The sequence below is a fragment of the Amia ocellicauda genome, chromosome 6, assembly GCF_036373705.1.
Source record: "Amia ocellicauda isolate fAmiCal2 chromosome 6, fAmiCal2.hap1, whole genome shotgun sequence".
Classification (NCBI taxonomy): domain Eukaryota; kingdom Metazoa; phylum Chordata; class Actinopteri; order Amiiformes; family Amiidae; genus Amia; species Amia ocellicauda.
Window position 1 is genome coordinate 8659791 of NC_089855.1, and position 23846 is coordinate 8683636.

Below are 23846 nucleotides of genomic sequence, written 5' to 3' on the forward strand. Positions count from 1 at the left end.
CAATGAATGAAGCCTCCTTGCGTGCAGTGTCGGACCTGAGCTCAGCCCGAACCAGCCTGTCACCCCCGCCTGCTCCTCCCGCAACCTCCCATATGTGCGTCTTAATGCGCAACCCTATAAAACGGCACGCAATTAACACATTTTAATTGAAACGTCGTCGCTTTCGTATAACAAGGTGTTGAATGGAATTCGCAGTTTTATTGCTTTCCTAAGAAACGCCTCAAGTGTTAGGCTGTAGTTTTCTTCTTATTATTATTATTTGTATATTGGTTTTATGAATTATTCATTTAATTAAGCATGCATTAATATATGTATTCTAGCAAGGCCGGGCGTGTGAGCGGTGCATGCGGTGCTGTAATTGCGCCACACTTTCGGAAGGAGGTCAGTACTGGGAGATGCAGAGGCGCACTGGTTTAGAAACAGCTGCGCTGACGGGCAGCAGCACCGCTGGCTCGGACCATTAAAAGGAAACGATAGAAATAACAATCCGGGGCGGCGAGAGGAGTGGCCGGGCAGTGCCAGCCAGTGGTGCCAATGGAGAGGCTCTCTCCTGCCCAAATGACCTGCCAGTCCAAATAAAAGCACTTTAAGAGGCTGTTCAGTTAGTGGAAATCATCCCCCAAACCTCGGCTAATTCCGCAACCAAGTTTGCACCATTTAGTTTCGCATTTACTGTACCGTGCGGATCAAACATTAACATTAACCTCGCAATTACTGCAGGCATTTCTGTTTGTATGTGGTGATTTCTCTAACTTTGGGGTGAATTCAAACAGGCTACACTACACTGACCAAATATGAACTAAACGTGCGTAAAGCCGACACGCCACTAATATCACCCAAATAAATAAAATCAATATTCCAGTGATTCATTGGTTATTATGATTATTATGATTGTGATGATGATGATTATTATTATTATTACGATGTATCTTATCTATTTGTCTATGAGTTTATAATATTGGCCTGCGTGCTGTTAAATACAATCTACAGAAAATAATTTGCACACCAGCGCTAAATAATCATTGTAATTGTCGAGTCGATATTGAATTCATATAATTAAATAACATGCATTTCAGTAATATTCAATAGTGTAGGTCAGTCCATACAGCAGCTCGTTGAACCTGGATACAAGTACACATAAATACACAAAGCACTATAAAATGGTCTACAACCCAGTCCCGCACGCTTTGGTTAAGGACGGTGTGGTTAAAAATATAGAAAAACGCCGATAACCTTATTCAAAATGCAATTGTAGAAGTTGACCGTTTATACAGCACTTGCAAAATGTTTAAATACATAAAAAAAACCAAACACGCTGAAACTCCGCGTTGTTATACATGAGCACATGAGTCTGCATGTGTAAAATCAAATAAAACAGAACCTTCAAATCGTTATATCTGCGCCTAACGTGGATTATTATTAATAATAATTATAATTCATCATTAGTATTCATTGTATTATTCTGATTATTACATCAATTTTATTAATGTTATTATCATATATTTTTGCATCATAATAATTACAAATTAAGAAATCAAATGGTGGAATAAAATATATAATTATATTGTTACCATGAAATTGTAACTTTCCACGTAAAAAAGCAATTTGTGTTTCTTTACAAACTGTCAGTATTTCTAGCCGCCGGGAGAAGAACCTGCTTTCGCGACAAAATCACGGAACCGTCCAGCAACCGCGCTCCTGTAATTAGATGTAATATTGTGCCTTTGTTAGCGCTTCGTTTTTATTTTAATTAAAAAAAACACGGACAAATGAACCAGTTGTAATTACTGACTTTAGAGAAAAGATGAAAGAAAAACGAAAGAGAAAAGGAAGAAAGTGATTTCTTTGCCCCATGCGCGCCGTACTGTTTCTGTCCCATTGAAACTGCAAACCACATTTCAGTCCCATAAAATAAAATAAATACATATCAAGACATCATTAAATTGGTGGCACGTTTTTTTATTTTTTATTTTAATTATACTACTACTACTACTACTACTACTACTACTACTAATAATAATAATAATAATAATAATAATAACAGCAGCTCTTGGCCAGTGTCAGTGTGTTTTCTGAGGCGCTTCTCCTGTATTCACTGTGCTCTCCACTCAGCGCTACACAATCCAGGACGGGGGGCTTCATTTCTCCGTCTCTCGCTTCACCTCGGGAAGCCCCCCGTCAATGGGACGCTTTATAACCGAGCTGCGGCTCAATAGTGACACTATCTGGCGGAGCGGCCTCCCAGAGCCACACACACAACACACTTACACTCACACACAACACACTTACACTCACACACAACACACACTGACACACTTACACTCACACACAACACACACTTACACTCACACACAACACACACACAATACACACTGACACACTTACACTCACACACAACACACTTACACTCACACACAACACACACGCATGCAAAGAAGTACAATATTAATAATAAAAATGTGATCATTAATAGTTAACTTCTGAATATAGATCCCCCACCACAAAAAATAAACGTATAATAAGTAATAAGAAATAAATCAGTAATAAAATGCTTTCATTCAAGTCCTTCTTGTGTTCAGAAAGTAGCCTTACTTCTGGAAAATGTGCATTCAAAATATATATGTTTGAACTGTCTGCACTTGTGTGTATTTGTTCGTTTGTTGTGCGAGGGGGTCGGGGGTTAAAATGCACTGTGGATGAATCATTCCACAGGAGCAGAAGCAGAGCCCAAAGCGCACAGGCCGTTTGGGGTTTTTCCCAGATAATGAAACTATTCGTCTTGCCTGTGTGTATTTTTCCTTTGCAAACTGTATTTAAGTCTCTCGGTACACAAAGCACCACACAGCGCCCATCAATAACCAATTAACCCCCGTGTGTGTTAATATGCCTCCCTGCTCTACAACTGCGACCTTTCCAAGCGACAGACACCACAGATATCACCCGCTTTACAAACCCGATCCTAACCATTACCCGAGTTGTGTTTGTCCTGTTGAGCGCCTGAAGCTTTTCCTGTCTCTGCAGTGAAAATATTATTTGAGAAATTCAGACCGTGAGTAAAAACCTTAAACAAATCGCGCCGTTAACTGTTGTAGTGACCTGGGTCAAGTGTTAACTCGAGAGATTTATTAGACAGTAAAATGCCGTCTCTCCAGACCCCTATACAGACAGAATATCACTTTTATTTATTGTTGTGCCGAGCAGAAGGTCAACGGCATTATTCTCCCATTCCCTCTCCGCCGCTCCGCACAGGCCTAGACCGCACAGGTACGTCCATATTTCACTGGCAGACGGACATCAGAAAGAAACCGTTTCCTGTGAGATGTGGTAACTAAAATAAAATGCATGTGTGTGTGTTTGTGTGTTTGTTTTAACAGTGGACGTCTACATCGACCACCAATGAGATTCAATGGAGTCGCTGACTGTCATTGACAAGCTGCTGACCAGGCAAGAGGATATTTATTTAGTTGATTATATCTCAGCTGAGTTAGAAACAATCCCAGATGCACAACAAAGTAAAAATCCCTAGAAATAATCAGATCCATATCTCACAAATTCAATGAAGGGGTATAGGTTGGACAAATAAATAAAAATACAAAAATAAAACAACAACTCTTCAAAAACAAAATGTCCTGATACATGAGTATTTATCTAGAGATCCCAAGCTGCTGTCCAGCCCTACTTAAGCATCTACTTAAACCAACACCTCGTGCGTTTTATAACATAATTTATTAGCAGCGCAGGGACCGTCCCTCTGTCCCTTTGTGGGACCTGTCACTAACAAATGGATCATCCTCTGAACTAGGAGAGCGACAATATAATACAGCACACAGAAAATAAAAAGGAGACTACACACTATAGTCTTAATGAATGGTTTTAAACCTTTATGTTTATTGACTTAAATATGTCAGATTCCATGTCTTCTTCCTTCATAACTTATTGATTTAACAAAATCCACGTAGAAGTAAGATGAGAGTCGGTATTTATATCCCAAATAAGATCCTTGCTTTGCTGCTGTTCGAATCGCCTCTGAAATTGTGTGACGGTGTGTTTAACGCCGGCCTGAGAGCAGCTTCCAGCAGCAACAAATAAATAAAAAGCACAATTGAATACAGAGCCATAAGTGAGGTGAAGGTCTATCCATTTATGTGGCGTCTGATGGGGAAACACTCCTATAATATATACAACACGCACAAATATATATATACAAAAACACAAAATGACAGAGTAACACACATACTGTCTTAAGACAAGCAGTGCGTATTCAATTTGACATCCTCGATTTCACAGACCGCCAGCAGTGGAATGACCCGACGCTGGCAGATTTATTTCAACACCAGAGATAAACTCGCATTTCTATTGCGGTGCGGTGTTGTCGGCATCCAAACCGTAACACATCCCAGACCTCCTAATTATTTAGGTTCCCAGGAAAAAAGGAATTTGGAAAACCTCTTGAATTAGAAACCCAGTGACATCTACACACATTCCTCCAAGAACCTGGCTGCCTAAAATGAAGTGAGACCTAGTTTCTAATGAGTTGTGTATTGTTTTGTGTGTCTAAAAGCCATGGTCTCTTCGGTGTCGGAGAAGGGGCAGAACCTGTGCTCCAGTATTTGTTAAAGACACAATTCACACCCGAGATCAGTCCAGGGTGCCACTTGATCTACACAGACAGAACGCACAACTAAAACCACTGCCTGCCCTCTCCAAACTCCGATTAACACAGCTGTAGGGCTCGAGCGTGTCTCTGCGTAGACGCACTGCGAGATAAGCAACATCTAAACCAGCCCACGAGACCGGGCCCACCCTGGAAGACGAAGAGCATGGTCTTGACTGCTGAGTTTCTACGCTGTCCGGGCTGCTTCCCCACTGGAGGTCTTAGAAAGAGAGCAAACCCCAGATATGACAGTAACAGCACGAGCTTTTAAAGGGCTTGTGCCGTGCCAACAAACACGCAACCGCAGGAGGGGACCTGGAGGACGCACGGCTGGGCGGCCGAGGAACGTGGTCCCGGGGACGAGCAGATACCAAAGAGATTGAAAGACATCGTGAGCGACACGGATGATCTGAGAGCTGGTCAGCCACTGCAGAAGTGTCAGTACGACAGACGCTGACTCCATAACGAAGACAAGCCCAAGCCGGGGCCATTCTGACCCAATTAATCCCGGATCCGCCCCTGGTTCTCTTCCTCGGCACACGGCTGCTCCAGCAGGGAGCAGTTAAATCTGTTTAAATGGTTTCATTGGGAAAGAGTGGAGTTCCTCTCAGAGAAATTCTGTCACCGAATTCCTAAATCCTATAAGAGGATTGTCAAGAACTTGAATGTCTGCCACTGACACCGATTTCTGGAGAATAGATGCATTTGTGTGTGTGTGTGTATATATTTATATATATATATAGAGAGAGAGATAGACAGATATAAAGAGAGATATATATAGATATATGCAAATGTATGTCATTTTGTAACAAAACACTCCATAATAAAAAATATCTTCTATACAATATTCTGAATTATTTATTTTTCTTCTTAAAATCATAATAATTATTGTTCTTAGTATTAAAGTGTGCATCTATATCTGTTTTATGCTCTATTGGGGCACTGCTCAACCCTAACTGTCAGTAAAAAGACATTATTTAAGTCTGGACACGAAATGGTTCAGCACACCCTTAGATGTGTTTAAAAAAAATGCTTAAGCCATGCATTAGCCATGCGTTCATATACTGTGTGTGTGTGTGTGTGTGTGTGTGTGTGTGTGTGTTTGATAAGAGTCTCCAAAATCCAGAGTGGGTCCCTGTCCAGTCCAGCCACAGGGGTCTCCTGCGTCCTGACCTGCTTTATCTGAGACGCCAGCCCCGACACACACGCTTCAACACGCAACAAACACCGCAAATGAATCCTTCAGTGCAGACACACCGCGCAGAGCCCCTCCATCCTCCCCGGACCCAGCGCCGCATGCACCCCGCCGACACGCCGGCAGTCTCCGCTGGACCCCTTAACCAGCGCCGGCGCGCCGCAGCTCTCCAGCCCCGGGGAAAAGTCGCGCAAAGACCGTCCGTCGCTCCGGCGCGGCGGCTTACCTTCATTGGAGGGGTGTGCGGTCAGACGTGCGGGGCAGACCAGGGCAGCGAGGGCGAGCAGCAGGGCGGCGGGGCGGCAGTCCATGTCGGCGGTTCAGAGCGCACTGAGAGGGACATGTCTCCGTGAAGCCGCCGCTGAAGTGAGCGCCGCGGCTCCAGCGCCACTTACCAGGCTCGGCTGCGGGCTGATGTCAAGTTTGACACCGGAGACGAGGAGGAGTCTATCTCTCTCTCTCTCTCTCTCTCTCTCTCTCTCTCTCTCTCTCTCTCTCTCTCTCAGGCGGAGGGGCTGCTGTTTTCTGCTGGGTCCTACACATGCCCGCCCGGACATCCCGAACCACTGAAAAAGCCAAGTTCACAAGGGGTTAAACCGCCCTGCCGCTGCCTGAGCGCCTTGTGTTCATGATCACACAACACAGACACAGGTACACACAGCACACTACACAGACACAGGTACACACACAGCACACAACACAGACACAGTGACACACACAGCACACTACACAGACACAGTGACACACACAGCACACTACACAGACACAGTGACACACACAGCACACTACACAGACACAGGTACACACAGCACACTACACAGACACAGGTACACACAGCACACTACACAGACACAGGTACACACAGCACACTACACAGACACAGGTACACACACAGCACACAACACAGACACAGTGACACACACAGCACACTACACAGACACAGTGACACACACAGCACACAACACAGACACAGTGACACACACAGCACACTACACAGACACAGGTACACACACAGCACACTACACAGACACAGTGACACACACAGCACACTACACAGACACAGTGACACACACAGCACACTACACAGACACAGGTACACACAGCACACTACACAGACACAGGTACACACAGCACACTACACAGACACAGGTACACACACAGCACACAACACAGACACAGTGACACACACAGCACACTACACAGACACAGGTACACACAGCACACTACACAGACACAGGTACACACACAGCACACAACACAGACACAGTGACACACACAGCACACTACACAGACACAGTGACACACAGCACACTACACAGACACAGTGACACACACAGCACACTACACAGACACAGGTACACACACAGCACACAACACAGACACAGTGACACACACAGCACACTACACAGACACAGTGACACACACAGCACACTACACAGACACAGTGACACACACAGCACACTACACAGACACAGGTACACACACAGCACACTACACAGACACAGGTACACACAGCACACAACACAGACACAGTGACACACACAGCACACTACACAGACACAGGTACACACAGCACACTACACAGACACAGGTACACACAGCACACTACACAGACACAGGTACACACACAGCACACTACACAGACACAGGGACACACACAGCACACTACACAGACACAGGTACACACAGCACACTACACAGACACAGGTACACACAGCACACAACACAGACACAGGTACACACAGCACACTACACAGACACAGTGACACACAGCACACTACACAGACACAGGTACACACACAGTACACTACACAGACACAGTGACACACACAGCACACTACACAGACACAGGTACACACACAGCACACTACACAGACACAGTGACACACACAGCACACAACACAGACACAGTGACACACACAGCACACTACACAGACACAGGTACACACACAGCACACTACACAGACACAGTGACACACACAGCACACTACACAGACACAGTGACACACACAGCACACTACACAGACACAGGTACACACAGCACACTACACAGACACAGTGACACACACAGCACACTACACAGACACAGGTACACACACAGCACACTACACAGACACAGGTACACACACAGCACACTACACAGACACAGTGACACACACAGCACACTACACAGACACAGGTACACACAGCACACAACACAGACACAGGTACACACAGCACACTACACAGACACAGTGACACACAGCACACTACACAGACACAGTGACACACACAGCACACAACACAGACACAGTGACACACACAGCACACTACATAGACACAGGTACACACACAGCACACTACACAGACACAGGTACACACACAGCACACTACACAGACACAGGTACACACAGCACACTACACAGACACAGGTACACACACAGCACACTACACAGACACAGTGACACACACAGCACACTACACAGACACAGTGACACACACAGCACACAACACAGACACAGTGACACACACAGCACACTACACAGACACAGGTACACACAGCACACTACACAGACACAGTGACACACACAGCACACAACACAGACACAGGTACACACACAGCACACTACACAGACACAGGTACACACAGCACACAACACAGACACAGGTACACACACAGCACACTACACAGACACAGGTACACACACAGCACACAACACAGACACAGTGACACACACAGCACACTACACAGACACAGGTACACACAGCACACTACACAGACGCAGGTACACACAGCACACTACACAGACACAGTGACACACACAGCACACTACACAGACACAGGTACACACAGCACACTACACAGACACAGGTACACACACAGCACACTACACAGACACAGGTACACACACAGCACACTACACAGACACAGTGACACACACAGCACACTACACAGACACAGGTACACACACAGCACACAACACAGACACAGTGACACACACAGCACACTACACAGACACAGGTACACACACAGCACACTACACAGACACAGGTACACACACAGCACACTACACAGACACAGTGACACACACAGCACACTACACAGACACAGGTACACACACAGCACACTACACAGACACAGGTACACACACAGCACACTACACAGACACAGTGACACACACAGCACACTACACAGACACAGGTACACACAGCACACTACACAGACACAGTGACACACACAGCACACTACACAGACACAGTGACACACACAGCACACTACACAGACACAGGTACACACAGCACACTACACAGACACAGGGACACACACAGCACACTACACAGACACAGTGACACACACAGCACACTACACAGACACAGGTACACACAGCACACTACACAGACACAGGTACACACAGCACACTACACAGACACAGGGACACACACAGCACACTACACAGACACAGTGACACACACAGCACACTACACAGACACAGGTACACACAGCACACAACACAGACACAGTGACACACACAGCACACTACACAGACACAGGGACACACACAGCACACTACACAGACACAGTGACACACACAGCACACTACACAGACACAGGTACACACAGCACACTACACAGACACAGGTACACACAGCACACTACACAGACACAGGGACACACACAGCACACTACACAGACACAGTGACACACACAGCACATCGCAGGCTCAGCTCTGACACACAGGCTGCCTGACGCTAAAGGGTTAAACAACTTATATAATTCCTGTATGAATGTATTTCCCCGTTTTTTATCTTCTGTCATTTTCATACTTTGCAACGCGTTAGTCTTCGTTTATATGTCTATTATAAGGCTATTAATAATAATAATAATAATAATAATAATAATAATATTATATTAATAATAATTTGTTATTTTTATATTATTGTTATTGTAATAGTTATTGTAACAAACTCAATTGAAAGAAAGTACATCATTGAGGACACATGCATTGTGTACTGTATCGAGGCTGATCTGGTATCTAAATTAATACAAATTACATCAACACCGACGTGCTGTCCATGATCTTTTTGTTTTGTTTTGTTTTTCTAGTATTTTGTGTTTGCTCGTTTTTTGCTAGTTTTTTGCTGTTTTTAGGCCACAATCCCATAAATCTAGGCTCATCGGGTGTATTAAAACATAGGTCACAAATACACACAAACACACAGACATAGATTTTATTTTCATATTGTACAACCCCCATTACAGGCACTACATTCAATGCTCAGTGTAAAGTTGTACATTTCATGCAATAAAATAAACATTACTGTTCATATTCAAATACACATTTTCCAGAATTGATTCTCCAAAATAGTAAATTGGTTAATTCAGGCTTGATTATAGTCAATCTTCAGTCAATTATAATTTCATTAAAACAAATATACATAGTCTATATAAATATATACAGACACACTACAATATAGTTAATTCATATAGTTAAAGGCCCAACACCAGTGATGTAGGTATGTGCCTGCTTTTAAAATACAAATGAAAAGTTATCATAAAAAATATAAATTGTATAAAACATTATTTACTTACTCGAGTATGTATGAATGTATTGCAAATGTAGATTAAAACATTATTATTATTATTATTATTATTATTATTATTATTATTATTATTATTATTATTATTGCTATGGCTGTTGTTGGTGTTGTTAATATCGGTTGTCATGTTTTTATTCATGTTTTCATATTTTTATTATTTGCATCCACAGCTGGACAGACGCTTCTGGACGAGACCTGAACAGAAGAGTACAATGTGTTGGACATCATTGGGTCTTCAGATTCATGATAAGACTTTCCTTGTTGTTGTTGTTGTTGTTGTTTTGTTTTGTTTCCTGTTTTACCAAGCAGGGCTTTAATTACTAAATTGGCTTTTAATTATTTAATGGTCCCTGCAGCTGGAGCACACAAAAATAATAAGGATTACTTGCAACAAAAGACTTGCAATGCAGTAGAGTAGCCAAGATCACACACCCCCTGTCTGACTGCACACTCTGTGTCTTTTTCATCTTGTTTTTGTTATATTTTTTTCTGCTGGGATTAGTGTTGCAAATTATTTCAGTGTATTAAATAAAACAAAAACAATATATATATATATATATATATATATATATATATATATATATATATATATATATATATATATATCTGAGAGACCACAGACAGGAATTGTAATAAGAGAAGTTCATAAGAAAGAGGCATTTTACTGTTAATACGGGCGAGAGAGAGCGAGAGGAATTAGACGTGGAGTGAAAGTCTCTCTCTCTCATAATAAATATGTTTCAAGACGAAGGCTTACAGAGAACATGCAGCTCCAGTCTGCGCTGAAATAAAGTGCATGGGAGGCTGAACATAACATTTAAAACATCAAACGGAATCTCAGGACTGGGAGTTAGAAGAACAAACTAATCCCATCTGACAGGAAGGGAACTTTTCCCAGCTGCATGTTTCGATAGAGGAGAAGTGAAATGATTAAGAAATTAAACTTTAAATTAAAATGCATGTTGTACAAAAAGGTAAAACAAACAATAACAGCTCAGTGTCTTGTTTATGTGTGTGTGTGTGTGTGTGTGTGTGTGTGTGTGTGCTGGATTTGACCTAAAATGCGTTGTCCATTTTTAAAGACAAATTATGTGAATGAAATAATAATAATAATAATAATAATTATTATTATTATTATTATTATTATTATTATTATTATTATTATTAATGTGAATCATTGACAGTAATGGGACTTTTGAGTGTAGGAAAAAACTTTATATTTTAATATTTAATTACCTGTGGTAAATACAAATTTGAAAATGTTAATAATAATAATAATAATAATAATAATAATAATAATAATAATAATGATTATTATTATTATTATTATTATTATTATTATTATAGTAATAACAATAATAATATACAAAAATAAAACAAATAATTAAAATAACAATACTAGTAATAATAATAATAATAATAATAATAATAATAATAATAATAATAATAAACACAGGTTATGCAAGGCTAAATAACTATAACAAGAGATGTAATGATTACATTTCACAAATGATATATTATCTATTTAATTTAAAAGCTAAATACTTGTTAAACACTTGGAGTACAAAATATAATTAAATCAATGTGTTCTGTGTTGAAATCTTTCATCACTAATTCTAAGAATTAAACAAACAGAACCTTGTTGTGCACATAATTATTATAAATGTGCTAGATGTGATCGATCATATTTTGGCAATGAAAATGTAATCTGTAATTTAACGTATGGAATGAATCATCTGGGCAGCTTTGTGTTTTGAACGCTGGAGATCAGATTAACAACTTTAGGGTCCAGAGGAGACCAGGTACGTCCGGGGCGAGTCTAAGAGCAACGTTTCCAGAAGCGTGGGCCCCTGTGGCATCGTCGTTAGTGCAACAACAGCGTTGCGTGTCTGTCCGTGGGGTCGGGCCTGTCTGTTGTAAAAGGCGTGGGGCGAACGCTCACAGGCTGTGACTCGGCCGGTTTAAAGAGCTTGATCTAGTTACTGGCGACGATCAAATGGCTGCGAGTCAGAGACTACAACAAGGGTGACTCTTTATTACTTGGGAAGTTGTGTAGACGCCTGTATTTCCCAAAACAGGCCCCCGGGTGTGTTCCCCGCCACGGCCCGGATCGCTGGGTGGATATTAACCCGTGGTGTGCGGTTGCACTTTGAAACGGCCCGAGTGTCAGCGGGAGGTTGATGCCCCGTCACTTCCAGGCCTTTCTGATGATTTGCTAATCTGTGCTGTGAGAGCAAAACATATTGTGACAACAGTGTCCGACCCCATCACGTCGCCCTCTCGAAGCAGTCAGCCCCAGTCTCCGTGATTGGGCTGCGGTGATGTCATTCGCCTCCCCAAGCAGCTGTGGGGTGGGGTGTGCGAAGTTGTGTGGACGGGCACATCAATCCCCTTTGACTGGGAACTGGGGGTTTACTGTGTGAAGAGTCTGCCGTTGTTGTTCTGTTCTCACACAAACAATAGGACACATATGTGCGGAAAGATAAACAAGCAAATTGACTCCACTTCACTTTTCTGTAAAGCTCCCTGACTGGTTCTCTTAAAGACAGCAGCTGTGTGCGCCTGGATGTGTTGTGTTTGTATTACAAATTACAATTGCCTGGCTACACTGGTTAGAGTTCATATATTTACAGCTCTGGAAAAAAAATAAGAGTTTACTCCAAGTTCAGAAATCAATGTTAAGTGGTCTCTTAATTTTTTCCAGAGCTGTATATATGTATCTATCTATCTATCTATCTATCTATCTATCTACCTATCTACCTATTTATCTATGTCTTTCTACCTATTTATCTTTCTGTCTCTCTATGTAATATGTCTTTCAAAATATTAAAATTATTTAAATCTCAAAATGTAAAGCTCTTCTAGTATATGATGTATGGTGAATTTGCTTAGCTTGCATTAAGTTCTATTAATAGTAATACTATTTTTGCATACTGTATATATACACCGATCAGCCATAACATTATGACCACCTGCCTAATATTGTGTAGGTCCCAAAACAGCCCTGACACATGCCCATTGTAGGCGCTTTCGGCAGTGGACAGGGGTCAGCATGGGCACCCTGACTGGTCTGCGGCTACGCAGCCCCATACGCAACAAACTGCGATGCACTGTGTGTTCTGACACCTTTCTATCAGAACCAGCATTCACTTTTTCAGCAATTTGAGCTACAGTAGCTCGTCTGTTGGATCGGACCACACGGGCCAGCCTTCGCTCCCCACGTGCATCAGTGAGCCTTGGCCGCCCATGACCCTGTCGCCGGTTCACCGCTTTTCCTTCCTTGGACCACTTTTGATAGGTACTGACCACTGCAGACCGGGAACAGCCCACAAGAGCTGCAGTTTTGGAGATGCTCTGACCCAGTCGTCTAGCCATCACAATGTGGCCCTTGTCAAAGCCGCTCAGATCCTTACGCTGCCCATTTTTCCTGCTTCTAACACATCAACTTTGAGGACAAAATGTTCACTTGCTGCCTAATATATCCCACCCACTGACAGGTGCCATGAGAGCGAGATTATCAGTGTTATTCACTTCACCTGTCAGTGGTCATAATGTTATGGCTGATCGGTGTATATATATGTATAATATTTCTATTATTGTTATATTACGTGTAATCTCCTTCAATGTGGAATATGTCATAACACATACTTTGCTCTCAGACGTTTCCAGCTGCCGTTCCCTCGGCTGTCAAGACAATTGCCTTGTGGCTTTAGATGGAAGTGTCTTTCAGTCACCAAACCTTCGTGTGCCGGATTTTGATTCTTATAAAACCCTTCGTTAAACAGGGCTTTCGTTGCCTGTCTGTTCTGACCCATTCTTCCTTTCTCACGGAAGAACCGACTGCAAGAGAGAGAGAGAGAGACAGAGAAGGAAACAGACTGGGGATCTGCTGCCGTCCTGCACTTGATCTCCCTGCTCCACGTTTGATTGCATCCCTGATGTGGATTGGATGTGAAAGAGGCTGTGAAGGAGTCCTGCAACAGCTCAGCTCCTCCGCGCTTTGGCTCAAGCGTGGAAAGCGTCTCCCATTTCTCACTCCCGTCTCTAAAACAACATCTGATTAAAAGCGAGATCTGCAAATCGTAACGACCATTTATTTTCTAAATGCCGGCATCCTTACCTTACCCCCTCCCGTGCGCCTGCCATTCATTTCCAGGACATATGCGTTTGTAGACAAAGATATATACCGGTACTTCATGCATATTAAATTAAATCGTGGATTTATTGTGGGTATTATTTCAGATCTGCCAAGTCTGTGCCATAAATTAACCTTTATATCTCAGTCATTTTAATATTACACATTGGAGGAGATTGATAATGAAAGGAAATTACTCACAATGTATTTCCTAAGTGTTGCCGGTGTCACTTTCATCTGACTGAAGAACAGCAGTGGTCGAGATTAGTGCTCGACGGTTTGAGTTCCAGTACAGCCAGTGGAGGAAAATTAAAAAAGGAAATACATACAGCTGACGATTGTATACTGTAATTCAATCATTGAAGCTCGTTAAGATGCCGCATTCATCAAACAAATCTGTGTAATCCAATAATTATAGAGTGAGGACAGTAATATAGACAGAATTTCTAATCATCAGGTCTATATACATGTATACAAATGATAATTGCTCTGTGATTCAGTCCATGTTTTCGGTGTTCCTTGGCATCAATACTCCGATGATCGTCTGATGCCTGATTTTGATTTTGATTTTGATTTTGTCATACTTTGCTACCTTTAAGAAACGAAAGATCAGAGAGCAAGATGACTTTAGGATGAACTCGCAGACTCTCAGCTAATTGTAACTGTTCTCTGGCACTTCATTACTTTTTACTTTTTATACTCGTATTTTCCCCCTCAGATTTAATATAGACCTTAAATGCACGGCATATCACTTCCATTGTGTGGTGCATCATGAATGTCTTGCATATTGCCTTATTGTTACTGACAATATCAAATTAGTGTGCAGATTGGAGAGGTTTGTTTTCTCCAATTAAAACATGTCATTTCCTGTAATAATAATAATAATAATAATAACAATCCATGCAGGTGTTTCCCTCCCTCTTGTGCTGGTGCAGAATCACCGTGACTGCTCTGTGCACACAACCCTGCTGCACAATCTGAGAAATACAATGTGTCACATCGACCCACTGATAGGGGAGAACTGAATGCTGATGTTAAAGTTATTCCCTTTAAAACTGGGCACAGCACCACAGCACCCTCCCCGTCTCCCCGCCAGCGTCCTCCCCGCCCAGACGCAGGGGTCACATTACTGGCTGCTGGGTTTTGTGAAACTGTGGCTGTTCAGGTTACTGCAATATTACAAAGATTTTAACAGAATGCAACTGCGATTCCAATCCAGTCTCGATACCGAAAGCATTCCTTCCCATGAAATGAAATACGGCGAGAAGCGCGGCTTGAGAGCGGGCCAGGTCTGCGCAGCGGACGGGTGTTTACTGTGAGAATGCTTCAGTGGCGTCCGTCCAGGACTTGTTTGAATTATGACAGATCTGTTCTTTTTGTTTTCTTTCAACATTTCCCTCATTTATTTTTTGTGGTATCTAGGAGAGAAACAAACTTCAAAGATACTTGTCTCTAATTTGTTACTGTTGTGCATGTTCACTTTTATTTAAGCTAGTGAATGTCCCATATATACAGGCGGGTGACAAATTAAAGGAAAAACCAACATAAAGTGTGTCAGTAAGGTGTTGGACACCGCGAGCCCCAGAACCGCTTCAATGCTCTTGGCACAGATTGTACGAGTCTCTGGACTCTACTGGAGGGATGAACACCATTCTTCCAAAAGATATTCCCTCATTTGGTGTTTTGATGATGGTGGTGGAGAGCGCTGTCTAACACGCCGGTCCACAATCTCCCATAGGTGTTCAATTGGTTGAGATCTGGTGACTGTGAAGGCCATAGCATATGATTCACATCATTGTCATCACTCATCATACCATTCAGTGACCCTCGTGCCCTGTGGATGGGCATTGTCATCCTGGAGGAGACCACTCCCATCAGGATAGAAATGTGTCACCATAGGATAAAGGTGATCACTCAGAACAACTGTGCAATGATTTGCAGTGACCCTTCCCTCTAAGATGACAAGTGGACCCAAACCATGCCAGGAAAATGCCCCCCACAGTATAACAGAGCCTCCGGACCCCCTCACTGTAGGGGTCCAGCAGTCAGGCCTGTCCCGCTCTCTTGGTGTCCCACACATGCACTCGCCCACTTGTCCAGGACATGAGCCAGTTGAGCGTCTTTGTGACTGAAGCTCCTGCCATTCGTGCCCCAATAACGACCCCTCTTTCAAAGTCACTTTGATCCTTTCCTTTTGCCATCTTGATCCAAAATCAAGGTCAACTGGGCCTGCTCAGCATTTGTATACATGCACAGAGCTTGATATGATGTTAATTGCTTAATTGTATCACACAGTACAGCTGTTTGGAGGCATCTGCATTCATTATGTTCCTCCACTCATTTATTCAGGTTTTGCCTTTAATTGTATTCATTTTTGTCGTAAAGATAACTTTTGAATTCAAAACTGTTTAAAAGCCATTAATGGTGAAAATTGCAGTGAGTGGACCACAACTAATTGTAGCACCAGTACTGCTCACTACTACACTGGGCTCAGGTTTTTAAAAAACATAACTGTCAGGCTTTTACTGTGCAAATCTCACAGACACTATGAATTAGAGTTTTCTGGGGAAAAGGGAAGATGAGAAGTCCTGATGAAAGCCTTTTCCCCAGTGAATTTGTGTTTTGTTTAGCGTTGCGGTTTGTCAGGATCTTGTTTAAGTTATTCACGTCATGATTCAGATGTCACCCTTCAACCATCTGCTGATAAAATATGTCACTGGCAATCTGGAACGACATCTCTGCTTTCCGGGCCAAAATCACACAGTGGCAGTTGTGCAGCTATTCGTGAGCAACCTGTTACTTCCTCCCCACCCCGCCCCCTCAATGAGAGTCAGAGGCTCGTTTGCCAAGGAGGACGAATCGCTCAGTCCAGGATCTCGGGTTCTCCCTCACCGGTGACACCTTCCCACTGACAGAGATGTTTTAATTGGAGGTTTTGGGTGATGCACTTCAGTTCCAGTGTCATTGCAGAATATCGTGACGGAGACAGGAGCTCGTGCTCTTCAGCTGCAGCTCGGCAAGCAACAGACCAGCTCTCTGCCCTGTGAGGAAGTCACCCGAGTTTACTGACATTTAAGTCATAAGCTGTGCCTGAGTTAGAAGAAGACACTTCAAGCTCCTAAACTAGTTGCAGCTTTAAAATAAATAGATAAGAAACCAGGCTCCTGTGCAAAAATGTCCTGCCTTGCCGTCAGTTGTGTCTGAGGTCCACTCTGACGCCCCGAGAGCGCGCTGCCCATACCAAGTGCAGAGAATCTCCCCTAGCAGCACAGCACAGCTGCCACTGATCAAGCACAGAAAAAAGGCATCTGAGGAGAACACGCCACCTCCTCTCCCCCGAGGTGCATTCGCCGCTGAGCCATGAATCACCGCCGCGTCGCACAGGAGACGCTCCTTAAGTACAGCCGGGTTTTTTCCTTCTGCTTATTGATTTTATATCTGTAAGCACAACAACACAACAGAGATAGAAACTCACAGCCAAGGAGCAGTGAAATGCGCCTCCACTGCTCATCTCTGAAGGCGGTCGAACTACACAAGCCATCGACCACATCAAACCAGAGGAGCTTTTCCAGGTCAGCAGGGATACGCACCCGGGGACACAAATGGAAATTGGGCTTCAAGGCATTCAAGACGGAAAACAGGAGACACTTCTTCACACAGAGAGGCGTCACAATCTGAACAAACTCCCCAGCGATGTGGCTGAAGAGACAATTTGGGAACATTCAAAAACAGACTGGATAGGATCCTTGGATCACTTAGTTATTAATGGACACCAAACGAGCACGATGGGGTGAATGGCCTCCTCTCAACTGGACACTTTCTTATGCTCTAAGATTATCGTTCAAATGAGAACAGGACTGATAAACACATAACAACCGGTGCGTGTCTGAAAGAACAGTCCCTCAGCTCTGCAGAATCAGCCTCCTCTTGCACATTGTAAAGTGCTTCACTCTTCAGCAATGACATAATGTTTGGCGAGATACTTGACAATGTGACAATATGTCAGCTTGTTACTGATGGTGCTTGGCTTCACTTCATCTTATCACTGCAGCACCACCTTGCCTAATTGCGTATAATTCTGTCCTGGCACCGCGTTCGTCCCTGTTAACTCTCAGAGCAGGCACTGCTGGCAAGACGCTACACTGGCATCCCTGAAGCCTCTGTCTTCACAAGCCCTGGACGTCACGTTTGTCTCATTCTCGGCTTGTTTGTCTTGCCTTTGTTGCTGACAGGAGAGGGTAATTGAAGAACGGAGTGGCGACGGGTCAGGAGAAGGTGCTCCTATTACGCTTTAATGTGAGAACGTGCCTTCCAGTCCAGAGGGTGACCGTAGACCAGCCCTCTGCTCAGATGTATCCCTCAAAGCAATCGTCCGGACAGGAAGATCAGTTTTAACAGCATCATATCGCTACACTAATTCCACCGCTTTGACAGTAGTGCCATAAAAATAGCCATTCAGGCAGATAGATATGGCCCTAATCCAAGGACCATTGAGGTGGGCCATTTTAAAAGTTACCTCTGGCCCGGATGCCACCAGTAATGAACTCTAGCTGCAGCCGAGTCATTTGTCAGAGGATCCGTCACTCGGCTAAGATGATTTGTACATTTAGACAGGGACTGGGTGACCCTGTCCTGATCCTCCCTCACTCTAAAGGCGGCTGGGTGCCTTCACAGTGGATATGTTTGGCTGCCTATGCTTTAGGTTTAGCCTCTTCCATCCCGGTCTCCACCTGCTGGGCCAGTCTGTCAGCCGTCCTCCTCCACGGACAAGGCGTTGTGCATTTGTGCGTCTAATCAAAACGTCTCGCTTGAGCTCCCAGCGCACGCAGAACGAGGCACAGTGAGACGAAACCCCTCGCCGTGTCCATTTTTCTCACGCGCACGGAGAGACCCATCCAGTTCTCAGCCCCGTTTGATGTCTCTTTGTTTTCCTTCATTCTCTCACAGATCTGGCCAAACCCGAACAATTAGTCTGCACCACTTCATTAATCATGTTTTTTAATTACCTCAGAATGTCAACTTTCCAACAATGAGGTCTATCAAAGCGCTGGAACTCGATCACGCGGAGAGGGGGAGCGGACGGGCCCTGATACTCTCCAGTCCATGAGGCAGAAAATACGCAATGATTTAATAACCATAGGTAACCCTTCTCAGAGCAAAACATGGACTCTAATCTTGAGCCCGGTTCACAAGAGATCGGAGCTCAGATTGGACTGTCATCATGAGCGAGAAAACAAGCAGGAAACAAACAGTTCCTGATTGTGGAATCAAAGCATATTATTAGAAGATATTATTATTTCAGAATAAAATGGGTTCATGCAGGACCATTCCAGAAGCAAATTATAAAGAAAACAGAAACCTTTCGGAAGCAATTAGTTGTTTCCACTGCTGTTCAAGAGCCAAGTGTAATTGCTCTCTTAATTAAATGGCTAGGGCCAAAATATTAGGAAATAATTACTTTCCTGTCATACAGAATGTTTGTTAAGGCAATGTAGGATATTACCCACTAAAGACAGATGCGATTTTCTCTGGTCACAAATGGTTCTGATTTAGAAATATTTTTGTTCTTAAAGGTCTCTTTTATTCGCCAAAAAAGACTTTGGTTCAGAATAATTTGAATCAACAAATTGATCTCTAGACGAGAGAGGAATACGCCAAAAAACTAAAAAGAAAAATGCAACATCTTTAAATACGTGAAAAAAGAAATAAATACATATTTGTTACGCATTTTAGCTGCAACATCATTGAAGTATAAGAACGATTAAAAAAAAGGAATAGAAACATGACCTTGCATTAAAAGCACTAACTAAAGCATATCAAATTCACTTACCCATTATTTTTAATGGTAATAAAAATCAGGGCCACGATAAGAGGGAATAAGGGTGGCATAGATACTGCAAACCTCATCTGAAAATAACCAGCATAAGGAATAGTTCAGTCGCCTGCAATTCAAAGTGCAATGTCAGGCATTTCCTCATTTTCATGTCTACTCATATATATATTGTTTTTAATGAAGCAATTATATTGTGCAGAAGAAGAAAACGTATTCACTAACGCACGGCTCTGCAATACAACCTTACACAATGCGAGCCTCTTCTCTGTATCCTGAGTCATTGTTAACATGCCTTTTTTTGGCTGAGAAGAGCATTTATTTTTGCCCTTTGGCGACGGCTGGTATTCAGATCATGAAAAGCAGATCTGTGAACGTGTGACAATTTCACCCGACTCTGTGTGAGACGCCTCTCCAAGCGCAAAAATAGCAAGTTGTTTCTTCAGTCATCTGCTTTGAAAGAAAGAAGAAAGAAAGAAAGAAAGAAAGAAAGAAAGAAAGAAAGAAAGAAAGAAAGAAAGAAAGAAAGAAAGATAGAAAGAATATTTTAACTTTCTCTCATATTTTGGTTCTGTCTCCTGCACCTCATTACCTTTCTTGGTAAAACTCTATTAAGGTGTTATTAAAAATGATTGGTAAATAGTTTATTAAACAGTTAGGAACCATTAATAATTCAATTTATAAATGATCGATAAACCTTTATAAGATGTGATTGAAAATTTATAATAAAGATTTGAAACAACTGGTTTGGCAGCTCCCATTTTTATAAATGATCAATCATATCTTATAAAGGTTTATTGATCATTTAAAATTGAATTGTTAATGGTTTCTAACTGTTTGATAATCTATTTACACTATGTTACCTTTTTAGTACAGAAAACACGAGTCTTATAATCATTAAGCACCTCCTGCAAGGACAGAGAAAGGAGAGGGAGAGGGAGACGTGATCCACTGCCAGGCGAGTGCGTTGGCATGGGTCCGAGAGCTTCCTCTATTGGCATCTTCTCACCATCAGCTCGTTCCATCACAGACCGCGCCAGCGTGGCTGAATATACCGGCATGGTGGAGTGGCTGTGGATCCAGGGTGGGGGGCGTAGTATCCATCCACCAGCATTAGGACTCAGTCACCATGCGGCCCCTGGGAACGCAATGCATCTTTTCCAAATTATATGGAGAGAAAGGCTTGAATTTAAAGTTATTTCTTAGTCCGGGGCAAGTGTGCCAATGCCCTTTGAGGCGAGTCTGCTTCAGGTGCGCATGTATCCCCCCTCTGAAGAAATACTGAATGGGGAAACAATGTAAGTAAGTAAATAAATACATACAAATCATCCCCAGATTTGTAGAACCCACTTAGCCCCTCCTTTTAAATGTAGAAAAGAGAAATAACAAGGGAACAGTTAGATCTCATTTGGAAATAATCTGATCATCTGATAATAAGTGGCTGTCAGGTGCAATGATTATGGGCTGCTAAATGCTGACAAGTCATCAAAATTCGAGCAGGGGCTTCAGCAAAATTATACGGCTCAACCAGGACCGAAAGCAGGGAAACTTGTGCTTGGTATTTAAATATATACCGTAAAACTTCCAATACACACTCAAATAGCAGCTTCCAATACTCGCCGGGTTGATTTGCATAATAATGTAAACAAAAGCCGATCTCTAATAAACGCGTCTTTCTTGTTTTCAGTAAATATATATACCGTTTTTATTAATTTACTTCTCACTTTAACTATATATGTACTGCTGTTAATTGCAGTGATTTAACTAACTGTCAATTGCGACATAAGCAATGCATTAATGAAGTATGATGTTGATGGGTTGGTTTAAAGCGTATTTGCACAGTTTTGTTGAAGTGCTTTCTGTGTATTTAGTGAGAGTTCACAGTGTATCGACTGCTGACAGAAGTACCGGTATCTTGTTTTCAATCCAGTTTATAGTTCACGTACATTGAATGTGATTTGTTTGAATCTTTGGAAAGCAAATTATTAAAAAAAAAAAAGCCTGGCCTATTAGCCTAGTTCTACAATGAAGCCTCTTCTTCAGGCTCTTCTTACCCTGCATGAGTCCGCCATGTCTTTTTATTTATGAATGTTGAATACAATCGTCGGCCTCCTACAATCGCCGGCCTCCGCCGAGGCTTCTTGCAGTTATTCTTGCAGTTATTTGGAATAAATGCCAGGGGCATTTAATTGAAGTTTTACGGTATATATATTCCCTTTCTCTAAATATAGCCGACTGCATCCCCTTCCATCTCCAGCCTGAGAAGAGGAGCTCTCGAAACCTACAAAGCAGAGTTAATTACAACAGAGGCGCGTTTGAATATTCAAGAGAAACTCTGCTAAAGATGTGGGTTTCGGGGGGTAATTAACTGAATTCATGATAATTATAGCTGTCTTGCTCGGCTCCCCACACTGAGATGACGGATCAGTGGGCGTTTTGGAGTCGTCCCCCTCACTGACAGCCCTTTCTGCCGGCCTGCCGACGCTGACAGGCTGCATTAATGAGCACAACAGAGGCCCGAGCGCGGCGCCGGACTCACACACAATCTGTTCACACGTCCCTCCGTGTCCAGAGCGCATTGTCCTCCTCGAGATGTGTCTGTGGGCTCCACCTGCCCAATTACCACCGGGCCGCAGCTCTGAAGTGAGAGAAAATGGCATAATAAATTGCTATAACCATTTGTGGGACAACAAAGCAACAGACACACTACACAGCAACAGTTGTATATCCTTTGGTAGGCTATATGGTTTTAATTTACTGTGTTGTCATTCTCCGGTATAGAATTGCCATGCCAGATTTTTGCCGCGAAAAGATCACACTTGTGTCTTCCAGCGCTGCAACACTTCTCTCAGGAGTGGCACAACTTCAGACAGTAGTTATTCAAGTAAGAAAAGCGTGTCGTGATTAGCAGCACACATTTTCATCTGGGCATGTTAATCTGTGTATTCAGCCCCCAGGACGGTTTCGATCCAGAGACACTTCTGTTTGGTGGACCAGTGCACGACCGCCTGGTATCTGACATCTCTCGCAGGCGGAGAGTCGACTCCCTATTTGCTGTACCCTCAGCTGAGCAGTAGGGCCGTCCGTTTATTAACCATGGATTTAGACAAGCAGAAGATTACTGGTATTTATCTTCATTACCATATTAGCTTCCTGCCCCCTCTCCGCCGCCGGGGGGAAACAGCCATAATTGCTGAACTCTCAGATAGCCTGGAATTAAAAAAGGAGGAATGAAAGAGGTGACGCGGGCTTCACCTATGTTTCATAAGGAATTCAGACTGTATTGAAAGCAGACATCATTATTCCTGTCTGTCCGCCTCCATTGTCTGTTTTAGGGAACATATGTGTAACATACAGAACACGCTTAGCTTCCTGTTCACAGAAATGATATTGTTTTATATCTTATGCTTAAGAGTTTTTGAGAGAAAGAGTGACAGAAGAAAGCATTATATAA

General features: G+C 42.9%; 1 protein-coding gene across 2 annotated transcripts in view; it reads right to left on the minus strand.

The window, feature by feature from the left end:
- The window catches only part of epha3 (eph receptor A3), a 96171-nt gene extending 89918 nt beyond the window's left edge, over nt 1–6253 (minus strand). Inside the window, exon 1 of one of the 2 annotated variants that reach the window (XM_066706016.1) lies at nt 6076–6253. In XM_066706016.1, the coding sequence (XP_066562113.1) occupies nt 6076–6160 (85 nt within the window). In that variant the 5' untranslated portion in view covers nt 6161–6253. The remainder of the gene's footprint in view (nt 1–6075) is intronic. The other variant, XM_066706017.1, reaches the window with a different exon arrangement.
- Between the last annotated feature and the right edge of the window lie 17593 nt (nt 6254–23846).